We start from the raw sequence: 21,721 nt of genomic DNA, 5'->3' as shown, positions 1-21,721 counted from the left end.
TTTTTTGGATAGGGAAACAATCCTGCATGATACTATAATGGAGGATACATGACATTTGAATATAGAACATCAAGAGTAAATTCTAATGTAAACAATGGACTTTTGGTTGTTATGATGTGTCAGTGTAGGTTTATCCTTGGTAAAAAATGTACCACTCTAGAAGGAATTTGATAGTGGGGGAGGCTGTGAAGGAGTTGGGGCAGGGAGAATTTAGAAAATCTCTTTTCCATTCTACTCAAATTTGCTGTGAATCTAAAATTCCTCTAAAAAGTAAGTTTTACATCAAAAGTCCTGCAATAAATAGCAGTCTTATGAAATGGAGGGGTTTTTTTTTTTAATAAGAGAAAAGGTTTATTTCTGTGCACATAGGTGCCAACCAAAAAAGTAACATGTTTCATTGTGATAGTTAAAGGCTTATAAACCAGACCTAACAGCAGAAATGAAGAGGGGATAATTGACTTCTATGATAAGAACAGACAGGGTTCTTTAGAAAACAATGAGATAAAAGAGATTGTATGATAATATTTGTCTGTACAAGGATGAGTGATTTTTGCATCTTCTTCAGGATCATGAAATACCCTGCAGAAGAGATTTATGGTAGGGTTACTCTATGTCTCTCTCCTCGGACTAGACTCTACCCTGAAGAGGTAATTGATAGTCATGGTCATTTCTCAGAAGTTTCTGCTTTTACTCAGGTGAGGGGAACTCTAAGAAGGCTTTCTTGTACATCTGTTGAATCTCAAGTATGAAACATTTTATTAAGATCATGCTGTATGATCTCCTCTTTCAAGTATTATAGGCAAGTTTTATTCAAAATCACTGTTACAAATACTTAAAATAGCTATAGAATATTACATTTAAATATTTTACTGTGAAGCTCAATCTATTAAATGGAGTTCACCCTAAATGGTCCAACAGGCAGTGTTTTTAACTCTTAATATAATGAAGATAAAGCAAGGGCTTCCATTTGTATACCTTGACAACTCAGCCCATCACTGGTTCTTCGAAAGCCAATTCCACAGCGGACTACACAGCGATAGGATCCAATGGTATTATCACAGGCCTGACCAGCATGGCAGGTGTATCCACCCAAAGCACACTCATCAATATCTGCAACAAAGTGATTCATTTAACAAAGGGGGGTGGGAAAAAAACCAATTTAAGAACCTGCTGTGAAATAAGAATAAGGAAGGCAATGAGTGACACTTGAAATACACAAGAGCAAGAACTTTTGGGGTAGGTCCCTTCAGATGGGTTGAAGAGCTGACAAGCTCCTAGCAGGACAGTGTGTATCTTCAAAGACCAGGCCATCCATCAGACCACTTATAAGTTAGGTGACTGAAAAAAGGTACTTCTTTCTAACATCTGAGTTCTCATTTGTAAAATGAGGATAATAATATCTGTCTCTCAGTACTCCTTTAAAAATTAAAGGAAATAATGTATACAAAGTGCCCAATCCATATGAACATTCCCATAGAAGTTCTTCCTGTGCCCTCTTATGTCCCTACTCCCTCTCTCTCTTGTATTTAGACAGAGGCCTCCTTGGGCATAGAAGGAGAAATCCTTTCTTCTTTTCATTTTTTTATTTATAAGTTAGGCTCCTATACAATTTCTAACTGTGAAGCGAACCTAGAATCTGATAGAAATGTGTGATTTCTTTTTTTAATGTTCCTAAAGTCCTACCAGGATTGTGCAGTTCACTTAAATTCTTTATAACCTTATTTTTCCTTGGTGTTATCCCTGTAAAATGCATATGGTAACAGGCCTACCTGCCTCTTGTCATTGTATTGTGGGGATTGAGTGAATCATTAGAGGCATCCCTGCCCCCAGAGTGCCCCATAAGAAGGCAGTGTGTGAGCAGTCTTCTCTCTGCCTTACTTTTTCAACTTCATGAAGGCAGAGGCAGAAAACGGTAGTAAAGAAGAGTCTTGGTCTTCCATGCTTTTCCTAGGTCAGAGATTGCCATGCCCATTGCTTAAATGTGTGGATTAGATTTAGCCGTGTGACTACCTTGACAAGTTCTTCCATCGGCAGCTATGGTGAGCCCTTTGGGGCAGGAGCAGTAATAGGTTCCCATGGCATTGTGACAGAAATGAGAGCAGGGATTCCCTGCGGCACACTCATCTTCATCTGGAAGAAGAAACAAGACCCAGTTAGTATGGAGAAGCCCTACTTTCAAGGAGTTATTAAAGTGGGTGAAAGAGAGTTGCCTATAGAGGCCAATGAATGGATCCAACGTAACAGAAAATGCTCCATGTGCCACAGAATAGAAACACAAAATGAAATTGCTTTTGGGGCCTCACATTATCTCTGACAGTGGTTGGATTAATTTTAAAACAACAATGATGAAAGCTAAGACATAATGACCATGTACTGTGATTGAAATGCTTTTTATTATACCTATGTTATCTCAACATTCCTAGGATTCCTATTTCATTTGCATGCTAAAACTGAGGAACAAAGAGAACTAACTAAATTGCTGAAGGTCACATAGGTCATTATCGGCAGAGCTGGGATTTGAACCTGGACAGTACAGTTTCTAAAGATGACCTTTTTATCACTGTATGATGTTTCATTGCCTAGCAGCAAAAAGAAAGGCACTGTGTATGCCAGTTTGAGCTCCTCTAGCCATTTATTTGGGCTTCCCTGGTGGCTCAGAGGTTAAAGTGTCTGCCTGCAATGCGGGAGACCTGGGTTCGATTCCTGGGTCAGGAAGATCCCCTGGAGAAGGAAATGGCAATCCACTCCAGTATTCTTGCCTGGAGAATCCCATTTATTTAGCTGTTTACTTCTCTGTGACTCTTTTGCACTGGCACATGGATGGCACAAGGCAGGTTTAGTCATCAGTCCTCCACCCACAATCCAGCCCTATGCTACAACGGGGCACTTCTAGGGTTAGGTGGCTTAGAGATGAATTACTGCTGTTTCACACGCGTGGCAATCAGGTGGTCAAACACGGTCCAGTGTTTGGTTTCTGTGTCCAGTCTACCCCTGCACTTGATCATGATCCCTGACATACTTGACTGTGAAACTAGCTGAAACAGCACGGCTCTGTATCTGTCTTAAATCCAAACCTAGCTCTGCCATCTGATAGCTGAGTGAACTGAGGCACTCAGCTTCTTCACGTCTCAATTTCCTCACCTGTAAAATGAGACTGAGAACTATTGTGATTAACAAATAGCTAGCAAAATGACAGTAAAAGTCCATTAATGATAGCATGAACAGATTATGAAAAACAAAAATGCATCATTTATTCTTGTACTTACCAGCACAAAAGGGTCCAACCGAGTCTAAGGCAAACCCAGAGGGACACTGATTACTGCGTTCTCCTACCATAAAGACAAAAGCAAAATTAACTGACTTGTTAGAACTTTAGCACATTATTTCTTTCCAGAACCATCCTCCCTGGGAAGATATGCCAAAAGTGGAACACATGAGACAGCAAATGCAATAGGTGAAAACAAGCAGAATGGAAAACCTTTCCTGTTTCTCAACCAAGAACTAAATGAATCATAGTAGAGACTGTTGGCAAGCAGCCAATGGAAGCAGATTTTCTGCTTAAGTAGTTTACATGAATCAAAAGAAAATTAATTATTCTTTAATAACAAAAAAGGATACGAATCAATGTGACTGCCAGGCATAACCACAGGCAAAATCCTATTCTTCCAGCCATTTACTTTCTCTGTTCCCGAAGTTGGAATGGTATTTTGAAAACCCTTAAAATAATTTATGCCAGTAAAAAACAAACTCTAATGAAGAAAACCTCTCCTTTTGTCAATCTCCATTTGCACAGTGAAGCATCTGGGGCAAACTTCCTCTGTGTATAACCAAGTGTTCTCCTTTCCGTGTAGTCAAAGCAAGAAGAAACAGGCATATCATTATGGGATAGATGTTAGATTAGCATTAGAAGAAAACATATTAACAAGAATAGGTAGGTTAGGGAATCTCTTTTCTTATAATGTAACTGTTTTGATGGATGTAAGTTATTTTACCAATATATTATAAACATTAATGAGATGCAAAACTTAAACTAATTTTCAAGTTACCAAAGTAATATAAACACACACACACACCTTAAAAGACAATCATTGACATAATAGATTTCTCTTAAGGGGATTTTTGTTTAATTCATATAATACACTGAGTTTATATTCAATCTCTTAGAAATTATCTTAGATTTTCCTTCAATTCCAAATACATGAGATGGTTTACTTTTATTGCTTTAGGTGTTCTTCATAGAGTGAGGCTGCATATTTATTTTTCATATTCATTCTACTTTGGAGAGTCTCTGATTACAAAGTTATTTAAGCCCTGCTGAGACCATGACACTGTTCAAAACTCTCATACATTTATATTTGTGGGGGGTGGAAGAAATACTACTCCAGTGAATATAGTTCCTTGACTAGAAAGCTAAAGCCTTACTTGCTATTTCTAGGTAATCAAACTGTTTAAAACCTTGAAGAGAAAGCAGAGGTTCATGATCCATTTCCTCTCCAAGTGTAAAAATGACCCTGAGGGTATCCAAGCCTTCCTGCATCTTCAAGGGAATGGGGCCAGGGTAGATGCGATAGAAACGTTTGCTAAATGATAGCTGATTGTCACACAGTACTGTGAGTTTCATGTGCTATATTACATTTAAATCTCAGAACTCCCCACCTCCCATCATAACCAATTTTTAGGTGAAGAATTTGAGACTGAGGTCATGCAAGTAACCTAAAGTCAAAGGTAATAAAATTATAATCTGGAACAAGGATTTAGATGCAAGTCCGTGTGACTTTCAACCACTGAACTCAAGAAAACAATTCAGATGACCCAATCTCCTTTCTTTTTATGGCAGAGTAATATTCCATTATGTATATGTACTACATCTTCTTTATCCATTCATCTGTGAATGGACATTTAGGTTGCTTCCAAAGTCCTGGCTATTGTGAATAGTGCTATGATGAATACTGGGTGCAGATGTATTTTTGAATTATGGTTTTCTCAGGGCAAATGCTCAGTAGTGGAATGCTGGGTCATATGGTAGTTCTATTTTTAGTTTTTTAAGGACCTTCATACTGTGCTCCATAGTGACTGTATCAATCTACATTCCCACAAAAAGTGTAAGAGAGTTCTCTTTTTCTCCACATCCTCTCCAGCAATTTTTATTTATAGATTTTCTGATGATGGCCATTCTGACCTGTGTGAGATGATGATACTTCATTGTAGTTTTGATCTGTATCTCTCTAATAATTAGTAATTTTGATCATCTTTTCACGTGTCTCTTGGTCATCTGTATGTCTTCTTTAGAGAAATGTCTGTCACATAGAGTGAAGTAAGAAAAAAATACTGATATTAATACATGTATATGGAATCTAGAAAAATGGTGCAGATGAGCCTATTTGCAGGGCAGGATTAGAGGCACAGATGTAGGGGATGGATGTGTGGACACGGCAGGGGGAGAGGTCGGTGGGATGAACTGGGAGAGTGGCGCTGCCATGTGTGCGCTGCCATGTGTAAACAGACGGGGAGCTGACTGTATGGTGCCAGGAGTTCAGCTCAGTGCTCCGTGATGACCGAGGTGTGGGGCGGGCGGGAGGGAGGGGTATACGTATACAGGCAGCTGATTCACTTCACTCTGCGGCAGAAACTAACACGATGTGGTAAAGCAGCTATACCCCAACATAAAGTTTTAAAAGGAATACAATTCAGGTGGTTATAATTCATGCTTCATTTTTATTCACTCATTTACCTATGCCGTAATGTAGCCAGTATGTTGCGTACAGCATTGTGTTGGGGCCACAGTTGTGGAAAAATGTGTCACATAAATATAAGTTATTATCTGATAGAAGCTTTAGAATTTGGTTCTAAACAGGGAGATAGCTTCCATGAGGCGGCATCTGGGAAGTTTGCTGGGAGAGACTTTGGTTGTCCTGGTGATGACAAGATTTAATAGGAAGCCTATTTCGTGAGTGGGGTGGACCCCAGGGCAGGTTTTAAATATTGCAATGTGTGGGATAAGGATGCAAGATGAAGATGTGTCCCTTTCCCCAAAAGATTTTTGTGGAATCCAGAAAGCTGTTTGTAATTATCTATGGCTAGAACTCATCTTCCAATTATTAAACATTTTTTGTGTGATTAAAATATACAATGAACTTTCCAGGAATGCAACTGTCATGTAAATGGATGGTTCATTGTACATTGTTTTAGTCAGAATGTTACCAAGAATCACTCAATGTTTCTTTTTTTTTGTTTTTAAACATAATACTTGGGCTCTAAATATTGGTTCAGCCATATAAACACTTCTATCTATAATGTCCAAAGATTTTTATATCAAAGTACATAAAATACACATTTTACTTTTACTCTTTCTCTTGTAGTTAAAGAACGTGACTTTGAATTATATCATGATTTTCTTTTTTGACACAGTAGGAAGGCAATACAAAATATTTGTGCTATGGTAATATATAATTGTAAAAACATTGACAAGTATAAAATTCTCTGTACCCTTTTCACTTGAGACAAGCTACTGCCAAGATTTTGATGCTCTTCCTTGCAGTCACTTCTATCAGTATGCTATCATATTAGTATACTATCAGAATATGCTTCAAAAAATTAAGTTAGGATCTTTTTAGACTAATAACTGCCAAACTTTACTGATACTATAATCTATTGGAGGGTTTATTAAAAATATAGATCCTTTGGTTCTACCCCAGTCAGAATGGCAAAGGAAGAAGCCTGGGAAACCTGTGTTTTTAAGCAGTATGAAGGTTTCCTTACAGTCACTATGATGTGGGCAACCTAGGTTTGGATCATATAGTAAAGGCTAGATACAGCAGAATCATTCAGGGGCTGTTTTAAATATACAGACTCCAAGGTCCTACCTTAGACTAGGTAAACCAAAATCTTTGTGTCTAGAAATCTGAACTATCATCAGGCTCTGTACAAGTCTAACTACATTGTAACCATAGTTCTAGCTTAGACCCAACAAAGAGAGAGAACATGCTGGTTAAGCAACTCAGAATGCAGGCTTGCCCCCTGGTGGTCACTTAAAAAGAAACTGCAGGTGCACAATTCTTACAACAATCAGGAACAATAACAACCAATGGGCAGCTACATCAGCTGTAATGTAATTCATAAAATCATAGTATCCAGGAATAGTAAGAGGTTTTAATGTCTCACAGTGTTTCCTTCTACCGTGGGACTCAAATCCCTCAGTAGAGAGAAACCATAAAGACCATCAAGCAGTTTCAAGTTTAGAGGACTTAACACGATTGGGTAGAAAGTACATATGACTTTTCAAAAATCATTTTAATTCCTCTAGTCCCAGATAAGATAAATTCATTTTAACCAAAATCTTGTGCTAAAGTTTTTTTAAAAAATTATATGGAGGACTGGAAAAAGTAGAAGTGGAGATTAAATTAGAAAAGTAGGTGTTACTGGGGAAAAGAAAATATAACTCTTTGTTCCAGTGGCTCTTTTCTCTTGTCCAAGTTAAAAAGTAACATGCATGACAATAGTAAAATAAGGTGGTGGTGACTGACGTGGGTGGAGAAGGTGTGGGGCTATGAGGCTTCATGAATCTGAGATTAGTTAAAAAAATGTAAATATATTCTTACACTACTATGATCTCAAATTTGATGAAGTCGTTCTGATGCTGAAGATGAAAACAGTTACATGCACAACTGATGAGACCAAGGGTAAACGGTGAAAATGAATTTGTGGTGTATGTGCTGAGCATGATAAGATGATGCTGGCTAAATCTATTTGGATTTATTTTAGGAAAGCCTGCACAAAGCAAAACACACAGTCACCAGACCACTCTGAATCATTTTAGGTACACTCATGGGAGCCTAAGGTCAGTATCAAAGTCATCCAAACAGTGTCTGTAACATAATCACATGCAAGGAAGTATCTCCACGCATCAAAACCCCACGGGATATGGAATGCTAATTGTCATGGTGCCTCTTACAACTGAGAAATGGTACTCATGAACCTATATGCAGGGCAGGAATAGAGAGGCAGATATAGAAGATAGACTTGTGAACACAACGGGGGAAGGTGAGGGGGGACAAATTGAGAGAGTAGCACTGAGCCACACGCATGACTATACGTAGAGGAGAGAGCTAACGGGAAGTGGCTGTGTAAACAGGGAGCCCAGTGCTTGTGAGGGGCCACATGAATACTGATGGCTGATTGACACTGTTTACAGCAGAAAGCAACACAACAAGGTAAGGCAATTATACCCCAAAATAAATTTAAAAATAAATATTTAAATAAAACAAAAATGAAGAAGGATATCTCAGAATATAGATACATCAAAACCCACCAGCACAGGGGTACTACTAAGACCAAGAGGAAGTAGTTCGAAAGCTATAATTTCCAAGAAAAATAAATGACAGCTGGAATTCTGGTGATTACTCCTCAGTTTTTAAAAGTTGCTTTTAAAATACAGAAACTTTTTTTTTTTTTTTTGACTAGGCTTAGATACACCTTTACATGTTTCAGGAATTTAAAAAAAATCTTGTAAGACTCAAAACAAGAACAAATGGGCTTTATTACCCAAAGAAAAATCGTTGACACAGGATATCTTTTAAAACTGCTCTGTGTATATAGGTTTGAACAGTAACAACTCCAATATGCTATTAATATATGAAGACGCATATTAGCGAACCAAATGTACTAGAATGCTAATTGGATTGGACTTACCATAGGACTTTACTTATAAAACATAGACAACACACATGAAAAACATGTTACGTTCAGTCTGTACCTTGACATCCTTATTTTGAATGGCATCAGTGCAATTCTTTTACCCATTTAGAAAGGACTACATAGCATGGAGAGCTGGATTTCCCCTTAACCAAATTACCTTTGGAAATTGAAGCATGGATTTTAAAACCCAGTGTCTCTTCTAACTGGTTGTAGTCAGATTCCACAGAGGATGCATGAAGTGTTTCTACCAAGAAAGGCATTCTTCCCTGTGCCTCATCATAGAAGACAGTGTGGTTCCATGTGTAAGGGACGCTGATGCCATCAATGGTGAACAGCCGGGTCGAGTAGGCATACAGCTGCCCAGGACCTGTTTGAATGTAGTCCTCAGTGTAATCCTAAGAAGGACAATATGGATTTGAGGATCAGCATGGCCCATTTTTTTTTTTTCTTCTTCTTGAGGGTACTACGATATGTAGAATGAGCTAAAAATAAAAATGGTGTAGGGTCTAAAATATACAGTTCTAAATAAAAATCATAATTGTATAGCAGTGCTCAACTTAAAGTTTGAACCTACCTACCATTGTAACTACCTTAGTTTCATAATTTTAGTGTCATAAATGAGAGTTTAAGGGACTCAGAATTGTCGGTCAAAAGTAAAGTAAAAATGTGAAAGGGCGATTGCTATCATCCTTTAATTTCTGGAGTACTTTTGTGGATGGTCTATAAAATCTTTTATGTAAGACTTACTATTCTCTTTGTCTATAGAAAGTTAAATGGCTTAAATCAACATAGCTCTGATCTTAGTCCTGATAAGCATGGTCATAAAACTACTAAAAGCTTATAAAGATTCCTCTTCAAAGATTTTTAGACAAAGACCACATAGCCATTTCTACCCTTAGTGGTTTAGAGATTTAATCTCCAAAGTGAACAAGGGAAACTATACAAGTTTTCTGTGCTTCTTTAATGATCTTTGACTCTTACTCTTAGCATTACTCCAGTAAACAGGGAAGGCAAGTTACCCTAATGTTTTACCTTCACGGTGACTTCCGCAGGTGACTGTAGCTGCAGGACATGGCCACTCACAATGATGTCTACCAGCAGAGCACCATCAGGATCCAAGCCCCGGGCAACGTGAGTCATCCGCAAGATTTCTCCTAGGAATTACAATTGATTCATGTCAACAGCATATATACTGTGTGTGGGACACTTCCCAGTGGTAAAAAAAATCCACCTGTCAATGCAGGTTCGATCCCTGGGTCAGGAAGATTCCCTGGAGAAGGAAATGACAACCCACTCTAGTATTCTTGCCTGGAAAACTTCATGGACAGAGGAACCTGGCGGGCTACAGTCCATGGGGGTCACAAAGAGTCAGATACGAATAAGTATGCACACATGCATATATATGTGTGTGTGTATTTATAAAACATGGTTTGTGTAAGCACATTGCAGATTTTTTATACCAGTTCAGCTATGTTATTGTACTTCACGCTTGATTAAATACTAATCATAAGAGAATTAAAATAGCACTTAGTCCACAAATTAAAGACTTAGATTTACTGAATTAAAGTGATTTTAAAATTCCTTTTTTCACTTTTTTTTTTTTTACAAAAATTTTCACCCGATTACACCTATAATTAGGTGAAGGAATCCACACTTTGAATTGACAAGCAATAGCAAGGCAGTTCTACAGAAATGGACTAATCGCCTGTGAGAAGGAGACGGACAGCGTGAACAGGAAGACTGGCAACAGCTACAAGTCTGGATCCAGCGCTTTGTTCTTGCTGATGCTTTTAGAAACAGCAAAGGGACATCTTAGGAAGTGGACTGCCATACAAAGACCCACGTGTCCCGTGGGCTGATTAAAGCTATGGTTTTCCTCAGCCCTGCTACCTTAAAGATCACTGCTACAAAGGCAGACCACCTTCGAAGATACTTCATATGAAGGTCTTTAAAAAGTTGTCTGCCCTTGGAAAAGACAATGAGTTGCTAATCCATATGCATTAAAGCTAAGGATAAAGTGAAAAGTCTTTAGATTTGCTTGCTTATGTTTCCAATTTTTTGATTAAAGAATCCCTATCAGATATCATAACTGAATCTCCAGTTCAAAGACAAAAACCTTTAATTAATAGCTATGACTCAGCTTCCTGCTCTGCTTGGCCTTCAAAACCCTCTCTAAGGAATTAAAGAGAACAGATACAGGAAAGATGAAGGAAAAAAGAACTTTTAGGCTATAAAAATCACTATACTATCTGAAAACATATGGCCTCTTATAGAGCCATGTCAGTAAAAGTTTATAGGAAAATATAAAGTTGCTTTTATGTCATTTATGATAAGATGGCAACAAAACCTTGAAATTATCCTCTGTGGGAACATATATTTTTCTAAACTGCCAATTTTTATAGTGATCATATTTTTAAATAGCAATAGGATATTAAGTTCAGTTGATACGAACCAGTTGCAAATTCCACTTGGGTTTCTCTCTTGAAAACTGCATTGGTGAGGGTGAAGCCATTGACTGCTTCTCCTATTTCTTTTGCTGTTGTCCAATAAATGGGATTTAGAATAGAAACTATCTTTCTCATTGCTGGACCTAGAGAAAAAAGGGGTAAATAAGATGTCAAAGCAAAACATTTACAGACCATTGTTGTTACTCACAGCAAGTTATTCAAAGGGATGAATCCTAAGTTTACTTGAATAACAACAAAAATATCAGCATCTAAAAATATCAGTTTTTAAAAAGAGTTTACCATTGGGATAAAACTAAGGACCATTACACTGCTCATTTAGTAGTAGCATCCCTAGAAATTTTTAGTGGAAATAACAGATGAAGAAGAATAATGTATGTTTTTAAAAAGAGGCTTATTGACAACTTTTATCAGCAAAGAGACTTACCGAGACTGCGAGGTACATTGGTAATTTTGGCATGTACTATTCTAGTATCAGAGTTTGGGCTATCTGTGACCGTGGCATTAAGGAAAGCAATTCCAAATTCAACATCATTAATGCTTCCAATAACACTTCCTCTGGCTCGCTGGGGCCCACCTATTGTGGGAAGAAAAAACATTCTTGGAAAGGAAACAATTTCATCAACATTACATTGGAGAAAAGAGAGCCAGTATTCAAAGATGCTCCAAATCTTCTCCCAAACATTTAAAATATCATATGACATCTGAATTTCAGAGTGAAATAAATAAGCTTTCAAAACATTCTACTCCCATGTAACACTCATCATCCCGCATAAATCTAGGATCCTTCCAATCTATGTACATCATAGTATTATTTCACAATCCAAAGAATACATTCAGCACCCAGTCCCAAAGCCAAAATAAAGTATGTGTTTGGTGACGGTGATGAAATGTTGATAATAATGAGGGTTTATTGAGCATGTCATGTACTACAAGAAGCACATAACATGTGTTAACTCATTCTAGCAACAATTCTATAAGGTAAGTTTAAATAGCCACAGTTAAAATAAATAGAATTTGCAGACTAGGAAAATAAAGTTCAGAGCATTCAAGTGGTTGTCCCATGATTACTTAATTAGGAAGCAACAGAATGAGGCTATAAACAGAGATCTGCTTGTCATCAAAACCCATATTCTTTATTTTTTTATTTATTTATCAGGGTACAGTTGCTTTACAATGTGTTGGTTTCTGCTGTTCAACAAGGGGAATCAGTCACATGTATACATCTAGCTCCTCCCTCTTAGCCTCCCTCCCACCCCATCCCACCCTTCTACGTCATCACAGAGCGCCGAGGTGAGCTCCCTGTGTGTCAGAAAGAGAAAAACAAGTTATCATCCATTAATGCGTAAATGGGGGCTCTAGAAAAATGGTTCAGAAAACCCATATTCTTTTATCCATTACCTCCTTCATGAGAACACAGAAGGAAGGAATGAAACAGCTCCAAAGCCTTGTGACAGGTCACTACCAACATAAATGTGAAGCGTTTAAGGGTTATTGTTCAGTCTTGGGTTTCAGGTCAATGGCTTACCAAGCTCTTCATATTATATATATATACTGGAATATGTTTACCTTGAGAAAAATTTGAGAAGAATGTTGTACTTTTAACATTGCTGCAAAGTTTATACCAAGACATTTATGCTGAGCAAGAATCATACAATCTTTTAAAAGTAGCTTTACAGTAATTTTATGCCTTCTTTCCATTGTTCAACAAAAATATTGGTTACTAACACAGAATCAGTGGCTAAGGAGTCCATGCTTTGACAAGAGAGGGAAATACACTGAGAAGAAACTAACAGTTGTTTTTTTGCCTATTTCCAGTTTTTTTTTAATTTATTCATTTTTAACTGAAGGATAATTGCTTTACAGAATTTTGTTGTTTTCTGTCAAACATCAAATTAATTTTATCAAAGTATAGTTTATTTACAATATTATATGTTTCTGCATCCATTCAGAAATATTTAGCAAAGTGAATATTGCCAGGTTTTAAATAGCTTTCTTTTTTAAATTGAAATATAAGGAAAGGATTTTATGAATGACAGCTGAATGGATAAGATTAAAAAAAAAATCAGAATAATCCCATAGAAATGCAAATTATATTCTTGGTATCTGGGTTCAGAGCAGCTAATAACTAAAAATATTCATTATTTGATTCCTTTTACTGAGAAGGAAATGGCAACCCACTCCAGTATTCTTGCCTGGAGAATCCCATGGACAAAGGAGCCTGGCGGGCTACAGTCCATGGGGTCAGAAAGAGTCAGACACGACTGAGCGACTAAATACACACACACTTGAGTATAGTTTAAAGCAATCATAAGGTGTTTCAGATGTTGTTGTCATGTATTATACACTGAGGCTTCTCTGATGGCTCACGGATAAAGACTCTGCCTGCCAATGCAGGAGATGTGGGTTTGATCCCAGGTGGGGAAGATCCCCTGAGGAAGGGCATGGCAACCCACTCCAGTATTCTTGCCTGGAGAACCCCACAGACAGAGGCGCCTGGCAGGCTACAGTCCTTAGGGTTGCGAAAGAGCAGGGCATGACTTAGCAACTAAACAACAAATTATATACTGGGGAGAAATACAGTTGTATTCAATCTGAGAAAAGTCAATAAGTGTTTCATCATTTTATTTTGCATTATTTTACTAGCGAGAGAAACAGTTTTTTTCACATTGATTCACCCTTCATGTTCTTGATTATATTCATCTGTTACTCAAGTATTGAAAATACAATGGTAAGAAAAATAAAAAAGACATGAAGCTTGCTTTCATAGCACTTATATCTAAACAGGGGAGATAATTAAATTAGAATTCTCTACAAATAGATGTGAAATGCACTAATGTGTAAGATATCTACTACTCAGGGAAGTCTGAGAAAGAGGTAAAAATAGACTAGAGATGGAAAAATTAGTTGCTTAAGTCTTAGCTAAGTCGAGGACTGAGCATGCACACAAGTCAAGGAGGGCAGAGAAAGGCTTTCTGGGTAGAAGATACAGCATATGTCACCCTTTTAGGAGATGGCGGCTTGTCACATCTGAGCAGCTAAGAGTAGAGAGTCTGGAGAGTGATGGGAACCATGCAGCAAGATGACGTGGAAAAGCACATAGTAGGACCTGGCTGGCTACTTTTGTTCTTGAGTCCTAAGCAGGGCCAGAGGAGGATAGTAGGGTCACTAATTTCCTTAGTTCTCAGGTCATCACTAACGAGTGGCCTCCCATTTTGACCTTGATTCTCTAGTCTCACAGAGGAACTTGAACCCCAGTGTTCAATAGATGTCTCCTAGTTCTGTCTACCCAGTTGGGATCCTTCAAACTCTCTATCAGATCCTGTAATCCAAATTATTTGCCTATTTGGACTTCCTTCTGTCACTGGGTCCCTGATACCATGAGAGACTGAGCTACAAAATATCTCACCTGAAATGAGACCCATCACTGTGCCTACATGTTAAGAGTCTCAACATCATTGGTGATCAGCGCCATGTGGAGGAGACATATTAAGCAACTGAGTGAGGGATGCTTGCTCTTTCAGCGTGCTTATATCCTATACATCTGTTCATATAACTCCTTTCTGTCACTCTTTCAAATAGGCCTTGCTGATTTTCAGGGATAATTAATTTCCAAAGCAGCCTTAAAGCTTCGGAATGTCCAATGGTGCCAATATTTCAAATGTGTAAAAATGTTCTTTTTGGTCTTCTGAAAGCCCTTAGGCAGTCCAGTTCTTTGAGATGAATACTCTTAATATTTTCCATTTCTTGGGACTCCAATAAACTCAGATCCATGAGTTCTAGAAGTCCAGCTTTGTTCCTTCTGAATTTTTGTATCACAATATCTTGGCATATTGCATGACTTGAATGATAGTAGTTGATCTCCCCCTAATCTTTTCCTTTTCCTGTTTAATTAAAAACAGGATTTTCCCTATTTTACTGTCTGTACTCATGTTTTTTATATTTCCATCTGTGAAAGAACAGCCTCCAAGTGTGTATTTCTATTAACTATTCAGTTTCTGCCCCACCCTCATTTTTCTGCCTGGAATCTCAGCCTGGTTTTCCCACTCTTCCTTGCCCTTCTTACTCCTCAAGCTCAGGACTACTATTTACAGCTGGGGGAAGACTATATCCTTTTATAAAAGGAGCCTATAAGGGGGCAAGTAGAGACTAATATACAGCATGAGCTTTGGTGCAGAGCTGCATCAATGAGGGGGAAAAAGTGCCCTTTTCCTAATTCTTCCATCCAGTTGTTGTCATTGTTTAGTCTCTACGTTGTGTCCAACTCTTTTCAACCCCATGGACTGTACCCCATGAGGCTCCTCTCTCCATGGGATTTCCCAGGCAAGAATACTGGAGTGGGTTGCCATTTCCTTCTCCCGGGGATCTTCCCAACCCAGGGATCAAACCTATGTTCCTGCTTGACAGGTGAATTCTTTACCTCTGAGCCACCTGGGAAGCCCCTCTTTCATCCAGAGTTGGCACTATTTTATAATTTGAGGGTTCAGAGTGACACCTTTTCTTTTTTTTTTAATTCACAGAAAGTCTGTAAATGTGGTCCTGCCAAAGTCTAATGTAATTGCTTACCTGGACATACTTGTATATTACATCTGGATACCTGAGTAGCATCTCCTGGGCAGGGGCGACCACTTTTAGATGGTACTGGATTGTTGCAGAGCCGTTTTCGTATCTTTTCACCTCCTCCACAAGAGGTGGAACACCAGCTCCAGCTATGCCAGTTTCCCCAACTTCCATCCACTGTGAACAAGAACAAGATGGTCAATATTAACAAATGGGTAATAAAATCTACCCTCACGGTGACTCTGCCTGTACAACTTTCATTTCAAGACCTGATGTGATGGGGCTGCCACAAGGAGCACTGAATGAAAGGCTTTACTTCTTCCGCCACCAGGGGTTGGGAAGCTCACCAGGACACATGTCCGTGTTGCATCTCTGGATCTGGGAGTCTGGGCCTCCACAAGCTCTTCCTCCACTGGAGGGACGGGGGTTATCACATGTGCGGTACCGCCGCGTCTGCCCCCCGCCACATGTCCGGCTGCACACTCCCCAGCCACTCCAAGGACTCCAGTTCCCATGAGCTGCGACACAGAACCATTGGAAAAGCGGTCATCAATGACGCTCATCCAAAGCGTACAGAAAGACTATCCAGGAAGTGAAAAGAAACACACAGAGCGATAAACAGGCATCTTCCAAAGACAGGTGGTTTGACTGGAAACTGGCTATACATTCCAGTGACTGTGCAATTCCATTTAACCTGCATAAACAAGGCTGAGTGCCAAAGCATTGATGCTTTTGAATTGTGGTGCTGGAGAAAACTTAGGAGAGACCCTTGAACCGCAAGATCAAACCAGTCAATCCTAAAGGAAATCAAGCCTGAATGTTCAAGGACTGCTCCTGAAGCTCTAATACTTTGGTCACCTAATGCTAAGAGCTGACTCCCTGGAAAAGACCCTGATGCTGCGAAAGAGTGAAGATGAAGGGGGAGGGAGAGAGTAAGATGTTTAGATAGCATCACTGACTCAATGGACATGAATCTGAGCAAACTCCAGGAGACAGCAGAGGACAGAGGAGCCTGGCGTGCTGTAGTCCAAGAGGTCGCAGAGTCAGACATAACTCAGCAACTGAACCACAACAAAGTTTTCCAGGAGCTGGAGGATAGGAATAAGAAAAGGTCTCTGAGGAGTCAAGCTATAACATTCAGGATACAGTGAACTGAAATGCTGCTAGGGTCCACACTTCTAGCTTGGGTGACTACATTAAGGCAGAGAGGCACCTGCTTGCTTCCGTTACGGAATCAACATCATCACCAGTTAGTGTGGAAGGATGCCCTAGTCCTTGCACTCTGAAGCTGGTCCTATAAAGGACATGGAATAGAATGCAGCCTCTGCCCATCTAAATCAGTGGGGTCTATGGTATTATATAGACCCAACAGCAATCACGCAACATTTTGATATCCTAGACCAATGGTAGACAAATTAAGTAACAGACTGTTGAATTTTAAGGACTTAAGTCCATAATGAAACTTTAAGAAAGTATAATGTTGACTCACTATTTCCAACACTCACTTGGACAAGAGTCACTATTACAAAAATCGCTCTGGACATCACTCCCTTCGCATTTGTTGCCTCCATACTGAGGGGCAGGATCAGAGCAGTCCCTTGTTCGCTGCCTGGCGCCGCCTCCACAGGATACAGAGCAGGCACTCCAACTGGTCCAAGTGGCCCACTTGCCATCAACTGGGTTAAAGAAAAACATATGTGCTCTGTTACTACTTAGAAATGATCAAGTTAAACCCTGCACATTGATAGGTTGAATGATAATCTTATTGATACTGATTCTTTTAAGTTTTTATTTTGTATTGTATTGTATTTTGTATTGTATTGGCGTATAGCCGACCAACAATGTTGTAAGAGTTTCAGGTGGACAGCAAAGGGACTCAGCCATACATATACATGTATCCAGACTCCCCACCCATCCAGGCTGCCACATAACATTGAGCAGAGTGCTATTGAGGAGGACCATGTTGGTTATCCACTTTAAATATAGCAGTGTGTACATTTGACATTGATTCTTAATGACATACTCCCTAGATAAGATGTAGAGGTTAAATTATTGAGGGTACAAACATTGTATTTATCTTACTTGGACAGTGTCTTTCATTGCAAACTTGCACCTGTGTTTCTGCTCCATCACAGTAGGATCCAGAAAATGACGGTGGTGGGTTATTGCACAGTCTTGTTCTTGTTTGGGTACCTTTTCCACAACTTACGCTGCATGTACCCCAAGGCTGCCAGGTACTCCATGCTCCATGAACTACAAACATCCCAAGACACAGTTTTAAGTCACAGAACCACATTTGTTATTAAAAAAAATTGTTATATAAATAAATAACTCAATGAGTTAAGTTAGCCCAGAATCTAAAATAACTGAAATTGAACCAAAGGAAACATAACAAATGATGTTCTTCCCTTCTCCCTCTGGTGAGATTTTCATGAGAATTAGTATCTATAGGAAAATTGAGAAGGCTATCTGATGCCAAAATAAATGCTTAAAATTATCCAAAGGGGCTCTTTTGTTAAAATTAAATGTAATCAAACTACTACCCGTAAATAAAGTCTGAGCTTATAAGCCCTAACTAAGTATTTTCTGGGGAATGTGGAAGGAACCAGAAGCTAAGCTGTGTAACTAATCTCGATGCAGTTATGGCGAACACAATGGTCTCCATAATGATAACTTGGACCCCACACTGCAAGGCCACATCTTCAAACCTGATTCAGCTTCACATTTAAAAATGTACTTGGACCTTTCAGCAGCATGATGATTTGCACAGTTATAACTCTTTGAAAATTTTTCCCCATTACATAATGTTCTTGAATTAAAAGTTCTAAATAACACACTCACCTGCTTCCTAAACAACAGAAAAAACTGACCAGTAGTTTCCAAGAAATAAGATTAAGGCCTTCCTTTTAGTAACTAACATATTACACCATCTGACCACAAGCCTGGAACAACCTTATGTTTCCTTCCAGGTGTAGGGCTAAGAATAAACATGGTTTCTCTTATGTGTAAGTCAGTACAGGTCATGTTTTTGTCAAAAGGTATTTTCTAGATGTGGGGCTCAAAAAGTTTTTTGCCGTGGTCACCAGGTTTAACCAAGATAGGAACCATAGGGCTTTAAGGTCCTGTCTAAATATTCTCTTAACACAATCTGTAAGTTGAAAAACAAGGAATGGAATTACCATTTGGCTTCTTTGCTTAGAAAATATTTTAAAACACATCTTGAATTTCCTTCTAATTAACTATTGTCTAATTGAACTGACTACATATTCTTGTACTTCGTAGACACAAGAAACACAGTCACAAATTTATTTCAGCTGACAAGAATCTTCACTAAAAATTATTTGACGAAACATAAAAGGGAAAGAAAGCCTTTCATTAAATGGCAAGTACTACTCAAGACTACTACTTTATTAATTAAGATCACTGATGTTCATAGGTATTACATAAGGACTATGGCATTTCAAAATTCTGCTATTCCAACTGTTTTAATATGTTCTATTTTCAAGGATGTTGGTTAATGAAAGCATTTCGCTCTTATAAAGAGCCTTATGATACATGCATTTTTTGGAGGATTACAACTGGGTGACATTTATTAATTTCTTATCTGTGTAGATTCTATCTATTATGGAGCTTCCGTGGTGACTCACATGGTAAAGAATCTGCCTGCAGTGCAAGAGACCTGGGTTTGATCCCTATGTAGGGAAGATCCCCTGGAGAAGGGAATGGCTACCCACTCCAGTGTTCGTGCCTGAAGAATTCCATGGGTAGCGGAGCCTGGTGGGCTATAGTTTCTATGACATATGGATAGAGGTTTTCAGCTGAAGATCCTTTTAATTTTTTAAGTCAATACAGAAAACCCTAACCAAAATTGAATTTCATGGCATGAAACGTAGAAGAATTGAAATGTTTCTTTTATGTGAATGGAATGATAGCAAGAATGACAATATAAACCAGAGAAGGTGTAAAATTTCATGGTATCTAAAGAATACAAAAGAAAACAGCTATGGAGAAATTAGAAGATTATGAAAAGTAAAACAGATGAGTTTGCTATTACACTGCATTGCAGTTCTGATTCTGGAAAGGCAGGAGAGCAGAGACTCTAGAGCAGATACCCTGTGCCTGAATAACCACTCTGCCCTTACTACCTGTGAGATCCTAGACAAGTTACTTAGCTTCTGGGCCTCTAGTTTCCTCATCTGCCATGTGTGGATAAGAAAAGAACCTCCCTTACTAGGATGGGTGTGAAAAATAATGAGTTGATAGATGAAAAGTGTTCAAATAGTATAAGACACACAATGTCACCTAAGTGTGAGCTCTGAGCTAGTACTGCTAGTCTTCACTCAAAGTTCTCAATGCTTTCAGAATAACACTTCAAAAAAAGCTCAGTCTTTAAGCAATCCAACAATATATCTTTCATGACTGACTCAAATGGCAGCAGAATGGCCTACAACAGAAGATATCAATCTTTTTTAGAGAGAGGGCTGTCAGTTTAGAAATATCTCTAATTGGGGGAGGACAAGATAGGTCTAAAATAGCAATTTGTACCAGAAAGCAGAAGTGTTCACAGAATCATGGGCACATGTCAAGAGGAAACTGAAGATAGTCTCAAGCGATCTCCACTAACCAAGACAATTTGTGCATCACAATAAATGATGACGGTAGTGCATTATAAATCACTGAAGGAAATGGTATTTGAGTTCTTACTGATATAACTCAAAAAAAAAGGTAGAAAGAGAAAGAAAAGTTCTTTCCTACAATGGAAAGTCAATAATAGATGTCTTGTAAGATCATAGCAATAACTGATTTAAAGCAAAAATAAATCATAAATAGATGCTAAAACTGGTAGGTAAAAGACTGATAAGAAACAAGATGTTTATGAAGTCTTAAAGTTTCCCTACAAAATGCTTATTAATTACAAAGGTAAATATAGTAACTACACACTGGAAAACACCACGTTAAAAAAGTGAACAAAGTTAACATTACCAGTTAGACACATCATGTGATATGATGTACTGAGGACACAAAATCATTTCTATGATATGTCTGCCAAAATGCAAAATCTGAATCTAATCGTGAAAAAATATCAGACACACCTAAACGGAAAATTCTTACAAAATGATTAGCCCATATACTTAAAAAAAACAGCAAGGCCATAAAACATAAAAAGTAGCTAAGAAATTGTTCCAGTTGAAAGGGACTAAAGAGACATGACACATAAATGCGAATGTGATCTTGGAAGAGATCTTGGGCTGGAAAAAAGAGTTTATGAAGCATATATGACTGGGACGATTAATAGAATTTGAATGTGAACTGTGGATTAGATAAGATTTATAATAGTATTAAAGTTAAATTTCTTGATTTAGATAATTGTGTTTATAAAAGAGACTATTCTTGTTTTAGGAAATATGCACAATTGAGGAATCTGGGTAAAAGGTGTACAGAAATTCTTTGTATTATTCTTGCAACTTTTCTGTAAGCTTGACACTATTAAACATAATTTTTTACTAAAAGAAAATCTCATCAAACCATGTGAGGCAAAAACTAACAGAAGTGCAGAGACAAATGGGTGAATCTACCATTACAGATGGAGACTCAAATACTCCTCTATCAGAAATGACAGATCCAGCACGCAGAAAAACAATAAGGAAATGATTGAACTCAAGAACAGCAATCAATTAGATAGAGTTGACATCTATAGACTAGTTCATCTGAGAACAGCAGAATTCACATTGTTCTCAGGCTCACATGGAACATTCATCAAGGTGGACCACATTCTGAGCCATAAAATATACGTCAACAAATTAAAAAGAATAGAAATTATATAATGTCTGCTCTCAGACCACAGTGAAATCAAGCTAGAAATCAATAATAGGTAGATGCAAAATCCCCAAATACGTGGAGATTAAACAACACACTACTAAATAATACAATTTCAAAGAAGAAATCTCAACAGATATTAAAAATATTTTGAATTAAATACAAATGAAAACACAACTTATCAA

At 38.2% G+C, this 21,721-nt stretch overlaps 1 protein-coding gene across 5 annotated transcripts in view; it reads right to left on the bottom strand.

Annotated features, from left to right (window-relative positions):
- Positions 1-21,721, bottom strand: part of HMCN1 (hemicentin 1) — a 516,590-nt gene that overhangs the window by 33,180 nt on the left and 461,689 nt on the right. For 4 of the 5 annotated variants that reach the window (XM_043924342.1, XM_043924345.1, XM_043924344.1 and 1 more), the window contains 11 exons: positions 17,802-17,972; positions 17,225-17,395; positions 16,067-16,237; positions 15,726-15,896; positions 11,587-11,736; positions 11,147-11,284; positions 9,727-9,848; positions 8,852-9,089; positions 3,267-3,329; positions 2,011-2,130; positions 976-1,110 (listed from right to left, as the gene is read on the bottom strand). In XM_043924342.1, coding sequence (XP_043780277.1) covers positions 976-1,110; positions 2,011-2,130; positions 3,267-3,329; positions 8,852-9,089; positions 9,727-9,848; positions 11,147-11,284; positions 11,587-11,736; positions 15,726-15,896; positions 16,067-16,237; positions 17,225-17,395; positions 17,802-17,972 — 1,650 coding nt within the window. Of the gene's footprint in view, positions 1-975; positions 1,111-2,010; positions 2,131-3,266; positions 3,330-3,615; positions 3,840-8,851; positions 9,090-9,726; positions 9,849-11,146; positions 11,285-11,586; positions 11,737-15,725; positions 15,897-16,066; positions 16,238-17,224; positions 17,396-17,801; positions 17,973-21,721 lie in introns of those variants that run through there. The other variant, XM_043924346.1, reaches the window with a different exon arrangement.

The sequence above is a fragment of the Cervus elaphus genome, chromosome 14 (assembly GCF_910594005.1).
Source record: "Cervus elaphus chromosome 14, mCerEla1.1, whole genome shotgun sequence".
NCBI classification, from domain to species: domain Eukaryota; kingdom Metazoa; phylum Chordata; class Mammalia; order Artiodactyla; family Cervidae; genus Cervus; species Cervus elaphus.
Note: the sequence above shows the minus strand (reverse complement) of the source record. Positions and strands in the feature narration are given on the sequence as shown.